This window comes from Diadema antillarum, unplaced genomic scaffold, assembly GCF_040938485.1.
Source record: "Diadema antillarum isolate AM-2024a unplaced genomic scaffold, OU_Dant_1.0 seq00001495_RagTag, whole genome shotgun sequence".
Taxonomy (NCBI): Eukaryota; Metazoa; Echinodermata; class Echinoidea; order Diadematoida; family Diadematidae; genus Diadema; species Diadema antillarum.
The window spans coordinates 33,215-53,812 of record NW_027272232.1 but is presented as its reverse complement, the minus strand read 5'-3'; the positions used below and the strand labels follow the sequence as shown (position 1 = coordinate 53,812).

At 38.8% G+C, this 20,598-nt stretch overlaps 1 protein-coding gene across 1 annotated transcript in view; it reads left to right on the top strand.

Annotated features, from left to right (window-relative positions):
* LOC139710034 (dystrobrevin beta-like) overlaps window positions 1-15,875 on the top strand; it is a 44,576-nt gene extending 28,701 nt beyond the window's left edge. Inside the window, exons 8-17 of the mRNA XM_071621981.1 lie at window positions 567-688; window positions 1,507-1,587; window positions 2,365-2,458; window positions 4,974-5,056; window positions 6,061-6,265; window positions 9,444-9,672; window positions 10,580-10,636; window positions 12,752-12,908; window positions 14,536-14,707; window positions 15,711-15,875. Coding sequence (XP_071478082.1) covers window positions 567-688; window positions 1,507-1,587; window positions 2,365-2,458; window positions 4,974-5,056; window positions 6,061-6,265; window positions 9,444-9,672; window positions 10,580-10,636; window positions 12,752-12,908; window positions 14,536-14,707; window positions 15,711-15,851 — 1,341 coding nt within the window. The 3' untranslated portion in view covers window positions 15,852-15,875. The remainder of the gene's footprint in view (window positions 1-566; window positions 689-1,506; window positions 1,588-2,364; window positions 2,459-4,973; window positions 5,057-6,060; window positions 6,266-9,443; window positions 9,673-10,579; window positions 10,637-12,751; window positions 12,909-14,535; window positions 14,708-15,710) is intronic.
* The last annotated feature ends 4,723 nt before the right edge of the window (window positions 15,876-20,598 follow it).

The window sequence follows — 20,598 nt, the reverse complement described above, 5'->3', positions numbered from 1 at the left end:
TCGGTTTCCATGTCTAAGTATACTGATGTGTAGATCTTTGTATGATTCTTTATGATTGGGCATCCACTCTACAAGTTTTGTAGGAAAGAAAATGTGCATTTCCTGTAAATTTGTATTCATGTTTACCATTACCTTCTAATCATAACTTTGCATCACAAAACCAACAGAACAAAAAACACCAGATAGGATTTGCTGTGTAAAGCTGAATTCTTGGGAGCAGAGATTCTCAGCTTTATAATACACTATACATATGGCAACCAAAATGGGATAATCTTAACCTGATGATATACTGGTACGAGTGGTGGAATGCTAATCTAGAGGATGATACATTACTTTCAAGAGGGGCTCTTAGTTTGCTGATCAGCATTTTATCATGTTACAGATATTACAGATAATGACACTGCATTTAAGGTTTCAAAGTAATCTATACACTTTTACTCGATTTCTATCTTCAATTGTTATAATTATTTTTTTTTTTTGGGAATATGAAAAAATTGACACTGTGAACTTTTCATAGTCACAATTATGATATCGACCATCCTGATCCCTAACATTTGTTTTTCCAGAAATCGCCCGCTAAAAAGATGGGCAAGGCGCTGAAGAAGCCGTTCAAGTCTCCCTCCAAGCAGCCAAGAGTACCTCACTACCCTGAGGAACCAGAGAGGCCGCTAGATCTCTCACACATCGTGTGAGTCTCCCTTGACTCTTACAGCTATAACAGTGACTAAGAAGCAGAACTGTCAGGGTTCAGTTGTCAGGGACTTCGTTCTTTCTTATGTGAAATATGAATAACTTGCTCTTACAACATTTCTTTTTTAGTGCCTCTGCCATATAGAGTGTCAGCAGAGGCATTTTTTTTCTTCACTTGTGCTTTCATATCATTTAGACATCATTCATATGTGATGAATATTACATCCTCGTGATGAATATTACATCCTCATGATACTTAAGCTTGTTATTTCCATTCTAAGAAGTTTCGGAGTCCCACATATCTACATCTGTGATGGTGCATGGTCTCTTTTGACATGGCTTTCATCCAACAAGTGCTTTTAACATTTAAAATCTTTAATCTCACACAACCAGAAACACGTGGTATTTTGGCCCTAAAGGAGGTCACATAATAATATAAAAAACACCCTTCTTTTGCTTCCTCCACAAGAGCAGGGTGCTAATCTGGTTGAGTGGCCCATCCCACAAACCCACACCCCAAAATGGGTGAATGATGCCAGCCCCTCAAAGTTTGTCTGCGGTGATTAGCAATAGTGAGCCACATGGTGTCAACTTTAATTTAATAGCACTTTCTGCCATATGAGAAAACTAGGATGGCAACATGGCTAGCAGATTGATTTCTATGACACTCTTGGTTGGTTTGCAGGGACTGATACACCTATGCCAGGAATTAAGCGCAACGTTTTAATTGTCATTTGCTAATCCATGTTTTGCATGTAGTGAAGTGCAGTGAAGAAGAACTTTCTTACAATCTTGGTCTATTATTTTCTCCTACAGGCCACCCTCCCCAATCACCATATTGACCTATGACAGTCCAGACAGCACAAGAATTCTCCGCACAGAGGAGGATTTCAAGAGGTGAGACATACGTCTTTCTTTAATAGTCCTTTGTATTCTTTTCAGTTTCATTGGTTGTACAGAAATAATGATTATATTTCTCTCTTTTTTGGTGCATTTTTAGTTCCTTTTTTTGGTCAATATATGTGGCTGATTTCATGGAATATTACTATTTTTCCAAAACTGAATTCAAACACATGCTGATTGCAGGAAGATAGAAATAATGTTTGCCGCTAAGAATACACCTTAAATCGCCCTTCAAAATATTGCAGTTGTGTTCACAATTTATGATTTCGAGGCACAAGGTCATGCCATCCCACAGACGATGTGGATAGAAAGATTCAGTACTGTATTAAACTAGGTGGATTAATCAGATGAGTGCATAGATGGATGGATAGATCTGTAATAGTAATAATAACGATTATGATGGTGCTGATGGTGACGACAATGACGACAATAATGATAATGATAATGATAGTGATAATGACAATGATAATGATGTCTTCTTTTCCCAAGTTAGCCTCTTCAGTGTTGCCACTGCTTTATCAGAGGACCCTGCCATTATTACTACCCTACAGTGTTGCCAGGTACCCATTTATACACTTGGGTCGAGAGGGACACGGTAGGCAAAAACATCTTGTAAGCACTGGGCAAGAATCAAACTCGGGTCCTCCGATTGGGAGTCGGGAGTCTTAATCACTATGCCACAGTGCCATAGATGTAGATAGCTATGAAAGTATGACATCAATTTGAAAAAGCACTGAGTATCTTATATCTAACTGGTTTCCTTTTTCACAGGATGAATAATAGCTTGGACAGTGCTAGACTGGACGATGAGCACAGGTTGATAGCCAGATATGCTGCAAGACTTGCCAATGCCAGTGCAAACCCTGTAAGTCACACCCACATGTGTCTTCCTGTCTTTTGTTCACATTGCTTTCCAAGTCTTTTCCAATCATATTCATACAAATAATGAAGAAAGAAAGAAAAAAAAAAGTCTGGTGTGGAGTCTTAAGATTCATGGTTATCCGTACAGGCTACACCGCACCGGAGACTACACCGCATGAGCGCTCTTGGAAAAAAAAAAACAGACACACACACACAACATAAATCATGTAAGATGCGTTTATGCCCGCAAATTGTAAAGAAATTTGAAAGCTTTACCTTGATGTGAATATGTGTTAGAAATGAAAGAGTGTGTGATGATTTTAATGTACTTTGACAGTGTGTTGCAATTACTCAGTTGGCAAGCCTTCAACTGAGTCGTGGTATGGACGTGGCACACACAAAGTTAAAGCATGGACCTACCACACGCATGGACTATGAACGGAGGTCTCTCTTTGATCCCATCATCACCGTCGCCACCTGATTATGTGCATCTGAATGAGTATGTTCAGACGTTTGGACAATGACGATTGTGTAATTGTGCATCGGCACTGACAAAAGAACCGTTTTCCTCATTTTGGTCCTATTTGGCTGAGGTGCCTTCTCAGACTCAACTGCCTTTGAATAAACACCAATGATGGGGAGCAGCAAACCTCCTACAAGGACAAATTTTGTGTCGCAAAATTGGTAATTACTGAAGCGGACACTTGCGGCCATGCATGTAACATCCCTGAATGGCGAGACAAGCATGTCGTCTACTGTTACTGTCCATCTTTACTGTGAAACAATGTGTGACAAATGGGGAAAAATAGATTACAAAGCACAGTCAACCTGCCTAATCATTTGCTTTTTCTTGTAAAGTACTTGTATTTCGCAAATGAAATTGCTTTAGCGATGATTTTGCAATGTACGCTACAACTGCACCTGCATTTTTCTTGATTTGAGAGAGTTATTATCTTCTGCGCATGAGGTTGTTAGATTTCTCAAAGCGTCGTCTTGTTTTTTTATCCTGGCTGGCTGTCGGTGGATAAGACCGGATCAAAGCAAGAAAGCATCTTTAGAACGTTATTGTGACGCTTTTGACAAAAACAGGTGTTTGAATTAATTATCGAGCGATGTACGTCCATGTGTAGAAGGTCCATGGTTAGAGGCACCATGAAGTTTTTTTTTTTTAAGCTCTTAACCCCAAACTACCCCTCAGTAGGCCTACTCAGCCATTTGTGGCTGTCATCTGTAGTCTACGTAGATGGGACACACAGGAAATCTACAGTGACACAGGGAAAAGTGCAGCATATTGATCACAATGGATTCTGTATTGTGTCAATCATCAAATGGAAAAGGTCATCTAATATGCCATTACACGAACAGAGCACGAAATGGGTTGGTGCGATTTGCGCATTTGCCATCAGTTGAAAAGATCTGTCCTTTTCATGGCCGGAAAGGATGAATTAGTAATCATCTGGCATTCATCATCATCGTCACCATCACATCGCCACTTTAACTGCACTATTAACGCGCTCGGGAGAAAAAAACATATTGTTGGGGAAGGTTGACTTAATGGATTATTAATGATTGACTGGTGGTATTGTCATGCACTGCTCTTGATTTCAATATCACCGGAGCCTTGGAGCCGCCAACGAATGCATTTTGCATACCTTGAACGCAATGCTCCCGCCACGCATCAACGAGCAAATGAATATGATCAGCATGTCCCTAAACAAGGTCATCCATCTCACAGGGAGAGAAAAATATTACGTGCGCAGCATTGTGCAGCGACAACTTCAGCAGGTTTAGGTGTTAGGAAGTGTGCTGCGGTAATTCGTCATCGAATCCATCAGATACTTCTTTGTGATTTCCTGAGCCGTACCCTAATTTGGCCGTAGGCATGGCATTGTATCACTGCAAGAATCGTCCTTTGTGGTGGTGGAAAGGAAAATCAGTTGTGGTAACAACAATACCAGTGGAATTTATCAACCATAACCATATTTTCGTGTGTTTCTGTGTACTCTGTAGGGATATTGATGACACTGCCCCTCAGTTACTTGGCTGTCGTTATAACCTCTGAAGGGTATAAGTGTATTAACCCGTTGAGGACGAGTCCCGAGTATACTCGAGCAGGTGTCTATGGGAAATGCGTGTTGTAGCAAAATCAGTCTGTCCTCAATGGGTTAAACGTAACGTGAGTCACTTTCATCTTTGCTATGAATGGGATGTGCAGAGAAGTACAGATATGGTGTCAGTGAAGTGTAATGATGATAATGGTTATTTCTGGCATACTCTGTGCAAGCGTTTGTTCTCTAAATTAGCTGAAGCTTGATTAGTAATTAATGATTGCAGCCGAGATGATTACATTAATAACGATGTGTGATGGGGGGGGGGGGGGGGTTGGGGGTAATGGGGAGTGGGGGAGCAGTGTTGCACGTACTGTACATTATCATCAGATGTGCCACACCCTGGTGGCTGCTGCTCAGTCGGTCGACTTTCGAGAGTCCAGTGCAGACATGTCTGGTTTTGTCTTGCAGAATGCGGGCCCCGAGATTCCCCCTGGCCTGGATGCCAACAGGGAGCAGAGGGAACTCATCTTACAGCTGGAAGCCAAAAACAGGTGGGTTTTGCAGTCATGGTTGTAGTAGTAGTAGTAGTATTAGTAATAGTTGTAGTAGTAGTAGTAGTAGTAGCAGAAGTAGTAGTAGTGGTAGTAGTAGTAGTAGTAGTAGTAGTAGTAGTAATAGTAGTAGTAGTAGTAGTAGTAGTAGTAGCAGCAGCAGCAGCAGCAGCAGCAGCAGCAGTAGTAGTAGTAGTAGTAGTAGTAGTAGTAGTAGTAGTAGTAGTAGTAGTAGTAGTAGTAGTAGTAGTAGTAGTAGTAGTAGTAGAAGATCCTGATTTTTGTTTTCTGCTGCGGGTGTCCCAGGTTCTGGGGTAGGCAGCAGGTGGCTAGAATGTCTAACACCTACATGTACTCTCCATGCAACTCTTTTTAGTGTATCAGGCGGGTCAGGTTGCATACTTACACATTGGTCTTGATACTGCCTTCAGATCAAGTCGTGTTCCTTTGCCTCCTACGTCCTCTGGAACTGGGAATCGGCATACTCACTACTGTGCTATTCCAAGACCTCCTCCTCCTTGTTCTCCTTTTTCACCTACATCTCTTTCCATTTGTCTTCTTCTCCTCCCCCTGCCTGATACCCTTTCCTTTTCCTTCTCCTCCTTCTTTTCCTCCTCCTCCTCCTCTTCCTCCTTCTCTTTCTTTATCTTCTTCTTCCCCTGCCTGTTACCACTTTCATGTTGCTTGCTATCCTCCTCCTTCTTCTCCTCTTCCTCCTCTCCCTTCTCCTTCTCCTCCTCCTCCCACCTGCTATCTTCCTCCTGTTGCTTGTCATCATCTTCCTTTTCCACCTCCTCATCTTCTGTCTTCAATATCTTGTTCCTCTCGCACTTAATCTTTCTCCTCCTTCTCTCCATCTTCTCTTCCTCTTCCTCACTTTATCATCCTTCTCATCTGTATCCTCCTCAACTTCCATCTCCTCTTGCTTGTCCACCACTGGTCTTACTCTCACTCATCATCTTCTTTCTTCTTCCTCTTCTTCTGTGTCTTTCTCCACCCGACAGGGAGATCATGCGGGAGATCCAGCGGCTGCGGCAGGAGCACGACGAGGCGGTGAAGTCGTCACACTCCCAGCGGAACCCGACCCTCCTGGCGGAGCTGCGACTGCTGAGACAGCGCAAGGACGAGCTGGAGCTCAGAATGGCAGCCCTGCAGGAGAGTCGGCGGGAGCTGATGGTGCAGCTGGAGGGACTCATGAAGCTCTTGAAGGTCAGTGGCCTCCTGGAGAGGTTCAGTGGTCTAGCTCTTAAAGGGGAAATCCAGTCCAAACACATGTATGTATAAGTTAGTCCGATAATGAAGAGTCAAATCTTACGAGTTCGACAGTGAAAAATCTGACTGAAGTCGGATTAAAAATAAGGAAGTTAATGGCATTTGGAAATTTTGCTAATTTCTGCAAAACAGTTCTTGTGCAGGGAATATGAAAATGCAAATGAGTGAGCTAGCCATGTCATAACCTCACAATTTTCCATTGATCATGTACAAAAACTTATGAAAATTCAATTTTTCTGTCATTGAAGTCTGAAACGTTAATGTTATTCCTGGATGAATAAACTTCAGAATAGTGACTGATCAATTAGATACAATATATACCAGGATTTAAACCTCAGGCATAATTGCGTTTGAATGAAAAACTGAAAATTGCAAATTTTATGGACAAACTATATGGCAAGTTGTGAGGTGTGGGGATGACATGCTCACTTTGCTATTTGCATAATCATATTTGAATTTTCAAATTCAAAATGTCATATACATGTAACTTCCTTATTTTTCACCTGCTTGATCAAAATTCTACTGTTGAATTCGTAATGTTTTTTTTTTCTTTTTTATCGCTTTTTTTTTTAAATTCTTTTTTATCAGACTGACGTATATTTGGACTGAATTTCCCCTTTAACCCTATTCTAACTGGGCTATTTGAGACCAAGTTTTTACTGAGGGGGGCTCAATTTGACCCCCCCCCATTCAGATCTCGGCCGCCGATCGCGCGATCGCCGCAAAATTTTGCCCGAACATAGAGCCGGATGTCAACTACAAGATTACATGGTCATTCAAAAAAAAAATTTGATTTTCTATTTTTAGTTAATTAATTATGCAAATTTACGCATGAAATCATATTTTCACCTATAACTCCATTAAAAAGACTGAATGAGTGCTAAATTTTTGTGTAAGAGTTCCTCAAGACACATTGAACAATTTTCTTGTAAAAAAATAGCACAATCAAAATCAGTTTCTTTTGTTTTTTATTGTTTTGTTAATTTCTTATGTATTTCATTGTTTTTTTTTACCTTTTGTTTTCTATTGTTTTTTGGCCAAAATTTGTTGCAGGCACTTTTTCAAGCTTATCTACATTAAAATTGATTAATTTCAATGGTTAAAAGTTGAAATAATCTAATTTATGTCAATTTAACCAAAAAACACAATTTTCATTGGATTTGCACACGATATCATGAATTTGAGCTGTTTTCGTGTTGACATGCATACGCAAAACATTATGTAACTTCAGAACGGTGTACCCGGACATCGCAAATTTGGTCTCAAAATATGCGGGAGACTTCAAGGAAAAAAGTCATGAAACAATGCGGCAAAATCTTTGCGCGTTGCGGAATCGCGGCGCGAAATGTCGAGGGGGGGGGGTCAAATTAAACCCCCCCCCCCCCCAGTTAGAATAGGGTTAAGCCTTTTGGTGCCCAGGCACTATTCTTGAAGGACAAGTCCACCTTCATGTACATGTGGATTGAGTGAATGCAACAATATTAGTAGAACACATCAGCGAAAGTTTGAGGAAAATCCGACAATCCATTCAAAAGTTATGAATTTCTTAAGTATCTGCACAATTACTGCTGGATGAGAAGATTACTACAGTGTGTGATGTCACATGCGTACAACGATATAATAAAAATAAAAGGAGAATTTCACAAAATTTTACTTTTTGAATAAAGTGCACATTTCTTGGACTTGTTACTGATGTATGTTAAGGATAATATTATTCCCCTTGCCTTCTGAAAGAGAAAAGTCGAGCGTTCTTTTGTTATGCGAGAAAAGTGAAAATAAGGTGGATTTTCTTTATACTTTCTTTATACCGTTGTACTCATGTGACATCACAAGCTATAGTAGTCTTCTCATCCAGCCATGACTAAGCATAAACTCTAAAAATTCATAACTTTTGAACGGATTGTCGGATTTTCCTCAAACTCTCACTGATGTGTTCTACTAATATTGCTGCATTCACTCAACCCACATGTCTATGAAGGTGAACTTGTCCTTTAACTTGCCTAGCTTTTGCATCAGCTTACCTACTGTCAAAAACCCACAAAAAGTCACAGATTTTGGATTCTTTGCAGTGGAGCAAAATATGGCATTTGAATTGACCAACTCAAATTTTTTGAGTATGTCTTTTTCCTGGCAAAGTAATCTTTTCTGTACCTACTGTCAAAATTTGATGGTTTTAAACAAAGCTGAAATCAATGTATTAGCAGGTTTTTTTTTTCTTGATTGGGCTTGTAGAGTTGTTTAAAAGGTGCAGGACTTGGTGGCATGGACACATTACCTATCAAGCATCAACTTTTATCTGTGTAATGGTAGTTAATATACAGCATAGGTAATTTGTAATCTGAATCAGAACCGTGATTGGTGAAGGATGATATTTGTCTGTGTGGCGCGTAGAGAGGTTATTTACACAATTTATTTTGAGACTTACCCTTGATTGGTACCTCAGGAAAGTTGCATCAATCTTGCATTTATCTTGAAGCTTTATGCAGGTGCCAAGCTTCCTTGGGCACATATTTTTTTTTTTATTGTTATTATTTTCTTTGGTAAGGTTCCTTTATGGTAGCTTAATTTGATTGTCTTGTGGCAGAATGATATTTTATGGGATTATTTCAGTGATAATTTAAGTAGCATCATTAGCGGCAGTCAGGCTACACAAAATATGTAATAGCTTGTAAAATAATGCGCATAAAGAACACAAAGTGGATCAAATCACATGACAAACTTCTCAAAGTTTCAGCCATACATGACTGCACTGCCCTGCCCAAAACTATGTATAATTTTGCAGTGAGAAGTAAGTGAGAATAAGTGAGAAGTTTCCATACGCATGCAGGCAGTGTCTCGGGAAGTTTCGCTGGTAGCTTCTCGAGAAGATTGTAGTCAGACTGCCCAAACTACCGGAGTAGAATACCATGAAGAGAAGCTACATGCACATGTATGCATACTTTTGCATAGTATGACCACGGCTTTTGACCACGGCTTTTGTCAATTTTGTGTCACGTTTGTTCTTATGAAACTTGTATTGTGCTTAGAAGACCAAATAGAGCACCGTAGCGTTTCACTGAGAAATGCTGTATCGCAACACTTTAATTCTTTTAATATGTTGTCATGACGTAAGCAGAACCATGGCTCACCCCGCAACAGTCCCAACCACAGCCCAAAGCCCAACCAGCCTCACACCCCAGGCTCCACAACGCAACCCTCCAGGGCTGTCAGCAGCAATGACACAGTGAGGAACGGAGAACAGACGAGCACGACGACTGGCTCGCGGAGTCTACGGAATGACCTCTTGGTGGCAGCAGACTCGGTGACAAATGCCATGTCATCGCTTGTCAGAGAACTGAACTCCGGTATGGGCATTTTTTTTTTTCAGATTTCTTTCCAGCAGGATTTTTCTTCTAAAACTAATTGCTTTCAAAAAATGAATAAATGCTGTGGCTTTCCATATCACTTCTCATGTATTAGAAATCTTCATGTATATTGTATAAATCAGAACATTTGCCATCTACATGAAACTAATATTAATTGCCTCATGTATGGCAAACAAGTTGGAAGTGCATCAGTAAACCCATGAAAAGGCATCTGATGGAGGTTACTTGTTTTAGGCCTGGAAGCTTATGCTGTAGTTCAAGCATGCTTTTCTTTCTCTCTTTTTTTTTTTTTTTTTTTGGGGGGGGGGTTTCAAGCTAGGTATTCATTTGAATCTAAGCATAGAATTTAGTGAAAGCAATTTTTGTTGTTGTTGTTGTTGTTGTCATTTCTATCATTTTATTATTTTTTCTATACAATCAGATTTTTATGCCCTTTTCATCTGCCTGGGAGGCGCAAGCTTTAAATAAACATGGAAACCTTCAAAAGGCTGATAAATCCTTCATAACTCTTTCTATAGATGGAGTTTGAGGTCCATAGTGGTGTGCACATTATGTAGGGATAGTCAGTGTGACTCAGTACACCCTTTGAACCCTTGTGCACAATAATGTGTCTAAAGGTTGGACTTTCCTTGTTCTACTCCATTTAATGAGGAACATCCAGTTTTGATGAGTAATGATTGATTTTGAAGTCAAAAACATCTCCTTTTAGAATATGACCTTAACTGCTAAGAAATCTTACAGTACCTTACAACATTTTTGTGAGTTTTGCGATGAAAAGGTTGCAAATGATGAATGACAATGCGTATGAAGTTAATTCTAATCATGTCTTAACACTCTACCACATAATCATTGTCAAGATTTATTTGCTCTCGCAACCCCATCACAGAAGATGACCAAAACGATGATGATGAAGAGGAAGGGAACAATTTGAACACAAGTAATGGTGAGTCGGTCAAGTTGCACTACTATAATTGGCTGACCTGGGCCCTGTTTCATAAAGCTGTTCATTAAGTTATGCATGACTTTACGCATGACTTAAATATTGCAGGCCAAGTGGGTTTCCTAATCATTGCTAATTTCAATAGCTAAAATTGAAATTTGCATATAATAATGATTATTTTTACATGTTAGCACACATTTTTTTTTTTGATTGAAAGTGTATTTTTGCCCCAGTGTAGATGAAATATTGACATACAGTCATACTTTGTTATAAAATAAGGAGAAAAAAAAGATGGGCACACATATTGGCACTTCATATTCCAGTCACTTGTAAAGTCATGCTTAACTTTACGAACAGCTTTATGAAACCGGGCTCTGTTCTGGTTGAGGCACATCTGTGATTTTGACGCTGAAATGAAGAAGTGATGCCTCCTTTTTTTATCTCTTCAAAACCCTTTGAAGACTATACCGTGGTAGTCTCAAGACATGAAGAGGTATGATGGACCATTCATTAGATCTTGCTGCTGTTTTGATGCCTCCGACTAGGAATAAATAAATAATGATGGGTGTATGAGTTTATGGTAATGGTAATGGTAATGGTTTATTAATTAAAAAATTCATTTGCAACCATGAACATGGCTGAATTGCAGAATTTTGTACAGTGTAATATTTCATTTTATGGTAACATACATAATCATACAATCAGTCTACGATTAAAAGATAAAACTACACAATTATATACATACATATAGAAAGCCACCTGATAACCATAATAGCAGAATTAATCAAATACACTTATACACACACATTGAGAAATCTGCTTGGAAAGTTATACATAATCTTCATATCACCATCATATACATACACAAACGCATAGACTAAAATATATCAAAAATACACAAATCATTACACTTCTCCGACAACTTTCAAATTTTGTTTACATCAAATACATGTGCTGAAAAAAAAAAATTAGGCCGGAAGTGATAACATATAAGAGATGTCAAACACTCATGTATGGAAACGGAGAGAGATATATATATATAAAAACACACAAATCATTATACTTCTGCAACAACTTTTATATTTTGTTTATACATGTGCTGAAAAATAATTTAAGGGGGCAGTGATAACAAGAGATATCAAACACTTGTGTATGGAGACGGAGAGAGAGAAACACAGAAGGGGTACTTGTAAAAAGGAGATAGCAAGAAAGATAGAAAGAGACAGAAGAGAATACTAGGGAAGAGATATGCAAAAAGATAAATATATTTGTTTTCATCTTATATTTCTATCAAAATCATCATTTCAATCCATATAATCTCTTAACTTTGCTATCTTTTTAACAATACTGTACATCATTATTGATCAAAATTAGATAAAAACCAAAATATCTTATCCATATAAATCGTATAATAGATATAAAATATCAATCTTATGAATGCAGATGTGAAATACACACAAAATATATGGATCAGAAAAAAAAAAAGATTCCAAAAACTCACAGAAAATATTACAATATCATAACATTCAGGAATAATTATTGCACATTCAGGAATAATTATTGCACATTCAGGAATAATTATTGCACAAGGAATAATTATTGCACAGTTAGAGTTAGCGTGTAACTATCAAATTGATTCGTTGAATGTTACTTGAGATCAAATAGAAGACTAGACTCACCTACTATTTCATTGGCAAATTGATGGCCTGTGCAGACGCCAGAATCATTCTGAATAGGTTGAGGTAGACGACATAAGAAAACAGCACTACTTTATACATGTGTGAATGTCTGACATGTGAACTAACCACACAGCTACAACTGCATGTTACAATACTGGTATACATGTACACTGTTGAACAGGGAGCACTGATGTATTTTCGGTGTTTTTCCAGAAATATGTCATGTTAACTTGCAATTCCCTAATGGCTTCATTACTTCATTTCTAACATTTCACTTTTCTTTTCTTTTTTTTTTTGCCTTTTTAGTAAAAGACTTAACATCTCTCTGTTTGATTTTGTAGTTTATGTACGGGTGTACTTTACGGCTGTTTTGCATGTATCTATAAGAGGATTTTCTTGCATGTGTGTGATTTTTCCCTCACCCCTGCCTGTTGAGTAGATGGTGCTGTACTTGTGGTAGAAGGCAAGAATGCCTCGGGGGAGCCCATACTCATCCGGGGGAAGAAGCCCAGCAGGAATAGAGGGATGTCAGACCAGGACTTCATCGCAGAGCTGACGGCGAGGAAAGACGGACGGGTGCGACTTGCCCACGACATGTGAGTGTGACTCTTGATCAAAGCACTTTTTATGCCTCCGCGACGAAGTGGCCGGAGGCATTAAGTTTCGGGTCGTCCGTCCGTCTGTCCGTCCGTCCGTCCCGTTTTGTTTCTGTCGATATCTCAAGAACCGTTTGGTAGTTTTACATCAAACTTGGTATGAGGGTATATCCTTGGGGGATAATACTTTGTGTGGATTTTAGGGTCACAGGGTCAAAGGTCAAAGGTCACAGGTTATTTTGTGAAAAAAATTTGAAATTTCATGTTTTTCTCCATATCTCGCAAATGGTTCAAGGTATCTTCATGGAACTTAGTATATATGCTTGTACCGATGGGCAGTGATTATCTAGGGAAGTTGGGGGTCATGGGTCAAAGGTCAGGGGTTCAAAGGTCAAGGTCAACTCCTCAAAATATCACTACTTTCCTTATATTTATGCAATGAATGAAGGGTTTTTTTTTTTAAAACTTGATGTATACATGTATTACCCAATATATATTTTGTGGGAAGTTTCTTGCCAAAAGGTCAAAGGTCAAAAGGTCAAAGGTCAAGTGAAAGTGCTGAATTACACTTTTTCCTCCATATCTCAAAAGTAACTCAAGGTATCATCATGAAACTTACATATTTATGCATGTTCAACCTGACAGTAATTCTCTTTGGAACTGTGAGGTCAAAGGTCAAAGGCCAGGTTTAGATAATGCTATTTTCCCATTTGATACTGAAATTATACATATTCTCAATACCTCGAAAAATTACTCAATGCATAAACTTATAAAAGGGTCAAAAGTCAAGTAAAAATCATCAGTTCCCCAAATACCTGCACTCTGACATTCATTCATCCAATTGAACCTAGTTCTAGGAAAGTGAACATTCACCACATTTGTGTCAAACCTGTCATTTTAATATTTTGCCAATTGTTTGAAACTGTCATCTCACACTGTCAAGACATTGTACTATAGACATATTAGGAGAACCATGCATTATGGCGGAGGCATATCAGTCGCCGTAGCGATATATCTAGTTTGAGTCTGTATAAACTCTTTATGTGCCATGTTCGCACGCCTGACTCAGTCGATGGCGTGCCAACTTTGCATATTCTGCTCAAATGCACAAATCCGCCCAAACTGATTGATAAATCTCCAAATGCAACAGTACAATAAAAGTGTTCCTGGCGATTCCGTTCCTCTCATAAAATAGCTTGCATTCTATGTGGTGATTGGCTAGCAAACGGTGTTTCCGTCTGGATTTGCGTGTCAATTCTAATTTTTTTCACTGTGTTTTGTGCAAAAGTCATGCCTTTACAATCATGTAGCTACTGGGCATTTAATAGAAAAACAGTTCGTAGTCATACAGTTTGTATCCTGATTAGGAAAAAATTAGACTCGCTAGATACATGGTTTATACAGTATCAATCACTGAATAATTAGTATTTATGTACATCAACGTAGGGCAATTTTTCAATCAGTTGCATTGAAAATCGACTTGACACAAGAATCATTCAATTGTACCGAAGACATGTCAGTTAACGAATAAATATCTTTATCGAGAGATAAAAGCTATTTATTGAGGCAATAGATAGATACATACATACCGTGTATGAATGCTGTATTTCCGTCTTTTTCTTTGCAGATATGGGCACACAGATGAAGGGGAATCTTATGGAAGGACAGATGACGAGAGTTACGTGGCGACAACAGATGACGCTGACTCGTACGTCAGGACAGACGATGAAGCGTTGATGAGGACGGACGACGAGTTCCAGCGGTCGGTGACGGATGATGAGTTACGGGACTCAACAAGGGTGAGACTTTGAGCTGATTTACAACTTTTGCTTCTCTCTTTGTGTGTGTGTGTGTGTGTGTGTGTGTGTGTGTGTGTGATTGGATGAAAAAGATATTCAGAGTTTCCAACTGTATCTTTTTTTTTTGTATTTTGTACTTTCTTTTTCAAGAAATACTGCAGATTTCAGGGGAAGTACTGTTTTTCTCAAATTGTATACTACACGTGTCTATTGCAGAAAAGGTATTGTTTTTCCACATAAAAGAATGTCTTTTCGGTCCTTAGAATATTGCACTGCTATTTATAAGGTTGCAATCCGTGGATATCATTTATAAGCATATCAACAAAACACAATTCTGAGAGGTACCACGGAGAATAGATGTAGGTTTTCATGCAATGCATGCACTGTTTACAAAGAAATCAGGGAATTGTTACAATAAATGAAATTATCAGGAGACTTGCCAGGCCAGGTGCAGAGGAAAGTGTATTTTTATGATCTCAAGATTCCATCACATAATGAGCCAGTACTAGAGGCCTCCTCAGGTGTCCTTAACATGCCTTTGTGTTTAACTCGTTGAGGACGGGCTGATTTTGCTACAACATGTATTTTCCATAGACGCTTGCCTGAGTTTACTCGGGACTTGTTCTCCACGGGGTTATAGACACTTCTCAATGGCTCAAATCTGGAAAAAGAATAAAAAAAATCATGTCATAAAAATGCCTCATTAGTATCTATTTTGTGAAGACAACTACATTTGTACACAATACTGGAAGCATTCAAAGAAATAATGGAAAATTCAAAGGAACATTTTTTTTTTGTCTAAACTCTAAATCTACAAGAGTTCAACTTTCGCTTTGAATTGTTAGTTTCTGACCATGAAATGCTGCAATAAAACATGTGTGGAGCAATTTTTTTTTTTGTGGGGGTATAATGGATAAACATAAACAAACAAATAAAAGTAGAGAGCACAATGTACCTCCATTGCATACTCTCCAGCAATGATATTCATGTCGTTTTCTTCCAGCTAGATGTAAACAGGGGACCCCCAGAGAACGACGGCCTCATCCGGACAACCACGGACGATGAGGGAAACAGACGAACAGACGATGAGGGGAACCATGGCAAACGACATGACGACCACGTCCGCAGGTGGATTAACCGCTGATTTGTAGAGCGAAAGAACGCCAGAAACTTTGAGAGAGGTTTTTTTTTCCTTTTTCTTTTTCTGCGAACAAGGGACGGAAAAGAAAAGTGCTGCTTGTGTTGTCCTGCCTGCGGATGGAACGGAATGATCAAGGAGCTCTGTCAACTCAAAAGAAGGGGAAAATAGCTGTGGATTGATTGTTGGCAATGCTTCTAAATCAACATGGTATTCGTGAGTTTGTGGAGTATAGGAGGGTGTATACAGACTTTGGATTAGGTCCATGATACCTCCGTCTTCTGAAACTTTGAGCTCGTCTGTGTCGAAACTTACGTAGGTGTTTCTTATTTATATATATATTTTTTTTTTTTGAGGGGGGATGTGAACTGTGGAGAGACAGTGATCTTCCTAGAGTAGAATTGTGACAGCATGGATCTATACGTGTAGATAATATGTGTGCATCATAGCTGCTGTCTGCGTGATTTGGACATTACTCACCAACAGCTTCTGCTGCTGCATCTCCGGTGGTGCATAATGATCAGTCAGCCGCAAATCTGCAGCAGTGTTCATGACAGAGGTGGCGTTTGCCTCCGCCATGTCGGAACCTCCCGGCTCCGTCGCCACTGTGGACGCAATGCGGCTGAAAAACGATTTTGCCCTTCCGCCTCTATGGACCCGAGGGTGATGGTAGCAGGGATTTCACATCAGTGCATCTGTCATGATCAGCTTTTTCTCTGTCACTGGTCATCTCTGCAAGTAGTTATCTACTGTAGGCCTAGTTCTGTAGTCACAAATTGTGCTCTGTATCTATTAAGACTGTGGCAGTTCTGGAAGAAATTTTTAACCCCCTCCATATTGTTCCTCTGCCTACCTCTGCCGCTTCTGGGCTGCCATACCGCCCATTGCATATTTTGCCAAACCGCTTTATGACCTCTTCAAAGCCCGCCGCCAACTCAAAAAATACTAACACAACTTAACTCAAGCAGTCACAGATTTGTGCTTCAGTGCTGCTGTGATTGGTATTTATATTCTCCGTCTTGTTTTAATTTCAAAAGCTTATTGTTACATTCATCATCATCATCATCATCATCATCATGACTTGATTTTAGGAAATCTGCATGTATTCCTCCCTAATCCTGTGGTCCTGCACTTGAAAAATGGACATTCTTTTGAAAATTCGATCTCTCTCAAAAGAAATAATTTGTAGTGGAGGGCATTAGGCACAAGGTGCACAGAAAGTTGTGTATCGGTGTGGATGTATTTGTGTTTGTGTTTTTGGTTGTGTATTTTTAAAGTGGTATAGCAGATAGAAGCTTTTATCATTTGATGAAAAAGTAATTTCATCTCTGAAAATACCTTTAGTTTCAGATATCTCATTGACATTGTTTAGAATGTCTGGTGCTTCTGGTTTGAAGAAAAGACAAGTATTGCATATTTTTTTCACTAACATCAGTAATCCTTTCACATTTTAAATTAATGATTACATGTGAATGTTTCAGTAACAATTACTCTTTTGAACATTTTTGTTCCCCCTAACTGTTGTTTGAGGCAAATGACATTTCAAGTTCAGAAATAAGATCAGAAAGATGTGAAGACAAAAAGAAAGAGAGAAAGTAAGTATTTCAGATAGATCGTTTGTCTGCTGTGACGTCCAAATGCTTTATTTCTCCATCTGCCCAGACCAACACTCATGTACACATGTATACATTCTCGTAAGATGCTCCAACCGGGGATATGATTACTTGCTCAAGGTAACTGGGCATATTCCATCACTTGTTTTTGGAAAAAAAAATCCTTATTCCAACAAATTGACGAATTGGAATTGAAAACAATCAAAACTGATATTCAAATTCAGTTAGTTAGTAAAAATTAGGCTCTATGTAGTGTAAAGGTGCACACACAGCAATCAAAGATATGTGCAAAAATTTGAGAATCTCCCAATTCAAATAGTGTGAAGTACTATTTGCCTTCCCACAGGTCCTATAATATATGGTATGTAATACATATATGTATGGTATAGCCCTAGGGTACCCCTAAGGCCAGAAGAGGGTGCTTTTTCATTTGTTTTAAATACTCGGAACAAACGAGCATATGCCCAGTGTGAAATGTCTCAAGTCCCCAGCTGCCTGGAGTGAAACACTACAATGATATCCCCTATTGAACCTGTTTACAAGAACACAAAACATATTCACACACAAAGACAAACATTCCAAGTACATGTAGTCAGTGTCTATACCTATTTGGAGATGCTATTTTTAGGATAAAAGTGCAGCAAGTAGTAAAGTAGTGTGAAATTTGCTCTGCAAAAGCAGCAACTACTAATTGTCTAGACTGTGCATGTCAACTATTGTTTTGACTTTCTTTCCTATCAATTCATACTTCATAATGTTAAGAAGTGATTCTTTAACAGTCATGTAAGATGAATCATGTCCTACATTTTCGTGATCCAGTTCAAACATGTAACACTGAAACTTTACATGTCATATTTACTGGTCAGTAAATTATCAGCAATTTGGCAATTGGACAAACATGATCATGTGTTTAGTTACTGGACTGACTGTTTGTTTTGTTTCATTCTTCAGTAAGATATTCATTTTAGAAGAAGTGGCAGAAGATGCCATATAGTGGAGCCATGATATCTACTATTGTATAGTGCAATCATTCGAATAAGTGTTTATATTCTGTAAAATGCTAAAAAACAACAACAACTGAGGGACCAATGTAATGCAACTTGAAATGCAATTTAGGGTAACAGTGCAAAATAGCACTTGATACGCATGATGGACACAGGTTGTGCTGTGCATGCTGTGGGCTTTGGAGTCAGTGTTGCAAGAATGGCAACCACGGTAAAATCAGGTTGCAGATTCGCATTCACAAAGTTCTTTTTCAAACCCATGTTAGCGAGCTTTAGGAATGCTTTAGGAATGCTTTAGGAATGCCATGTCACAGCTGTTGCCATTGTCCGACCCAGGTGGAGACGTATCGTGAACATTTAGCGTAACATTTCTAAAGTTCGCTGATGCGTAACAGATGGTGACTATTGCTGTTGGGAATGCGCACAATGTTCTAACCTGTACATTTGCTGTGCTGTTTCACAGTGAGGTGATTAGTCCCTTCTAAAACCAGCCTGTGGCTGAAAGGGCTGTCCATTCACATAAGTTTGGAGAAAAGATACATCAATCAATCAAATCAATTCTCTGTCAGAACTCATAATTTGACTCAACAGCGCTTCAAACCTTTTGGATGCAACATTTTGTATGTGCCCATCTCTGCCATTCATCGTATGTATAGATAAAAAGAACTGATGAGCTTTAATATAATGTGGGATGTTATGTTTTTGTCATGAATTTCAGCACTAGCAACTTGTGAGTGCCCTGTACACTTGTGTACAACAAAATATGCTTTGACAAGGCCGACCTGATAGAGGTTAAATTCAATCAATGCCATTTCGTTCTTGGCTAAGATAATGAAATGTCAATGGGCATGGAAATGTCACAAAATGAAGATTGTTCATGGCATTCTTGGTTTCAAGATTTACTTGTGTATAGTCATTTTTGTATACCATGTTCATGTTACTTTGTCTCAGTGGCATGTAACACGCAGCATGTGTATCTTTTGCAAATGCTTTCAGTAACATTCTCACAATTGTGAGATATATTTATATGCAAGTAAGGTATACAATGTAGTATTAGTGACTCAAAAGTATTACCACCCATGAAGTTTACCATGATCTTACCTCCGTGTCCAGTGGACTCTTCCTTTTTCTTTTGTTATCCATGACCGCACAAACATTGATGGCTGCAGAAATACCTTTGTCGATATGTTTGTGAAAAAATTACCAGTAATGCAAAAAAGACGTGAAAACAACAACCCAACAACCAAAACTCAATAAATGATAAAATCAGCAAAAGAATGTTTCCACTATCAATTGCAATACAGACAAATACACTTCTGGCAGTAGGAAATACTAAATAATTGCCAAGTAAGTATAAGAAACTCCCATTATTTTCAACGTACTTCTGACTGAAATTTTGCAAGTGCGATGAATGCACAGTAAATCAGATACATGCATTTCAGTTCATCTCACTTATGCTTGTATTCTTTAGATGTTCATTATGTATGTGATTCAGTCTCTGCTTGTTTTAACAGTGCTTTTCATATGGGTCTAGAAGTAGTGTGTGTTCCGTGAAGTTGAAGAATTCTCTCAAGATATCAGTGGTACTGGTAATATCAACAACCCAGCCGTAATATAACCATGGATTGGTTTTTAACAGGCTGTTGGACATATTGTGATGCACGTCAGGGAGCACCCGAAGCCCGGCAAGAATCTCCAATAGTGGTGGAGGCTGAACAATCCCTAGATCCCAGCATTATTATTATGGAGATATAATTTTAGAAATAACTGATATTCTTGTCTTACATTTTCTGGCCTACCATGCCTGTTGTATGCTGTATACTTTTTATACAATGTATGCGCCCTACGTCTTTTACTTTTTGTTTCCAAGATTCAAGTTCCAATGTCATGAATAATGCAATCCAGCATCATTTGTGTTTGTTTTTAAGGGAAAGCAAAGTTTACTTGACTGATGATTAAAAACTGACTGGACTAATGTATCTTATGCCTACTTTTCTTAGCCCATTGAGGACGAGTCCTAAGTATGCTCGGGCTGTGGTCTATGAGAAATGCTGTCGTAGCAAAATCAGCCTGTCCTCAACGGGTTAACAGTTTTTAGCTTTTGCAAATTTAATTTGATAATAAAGTTACTGTGGT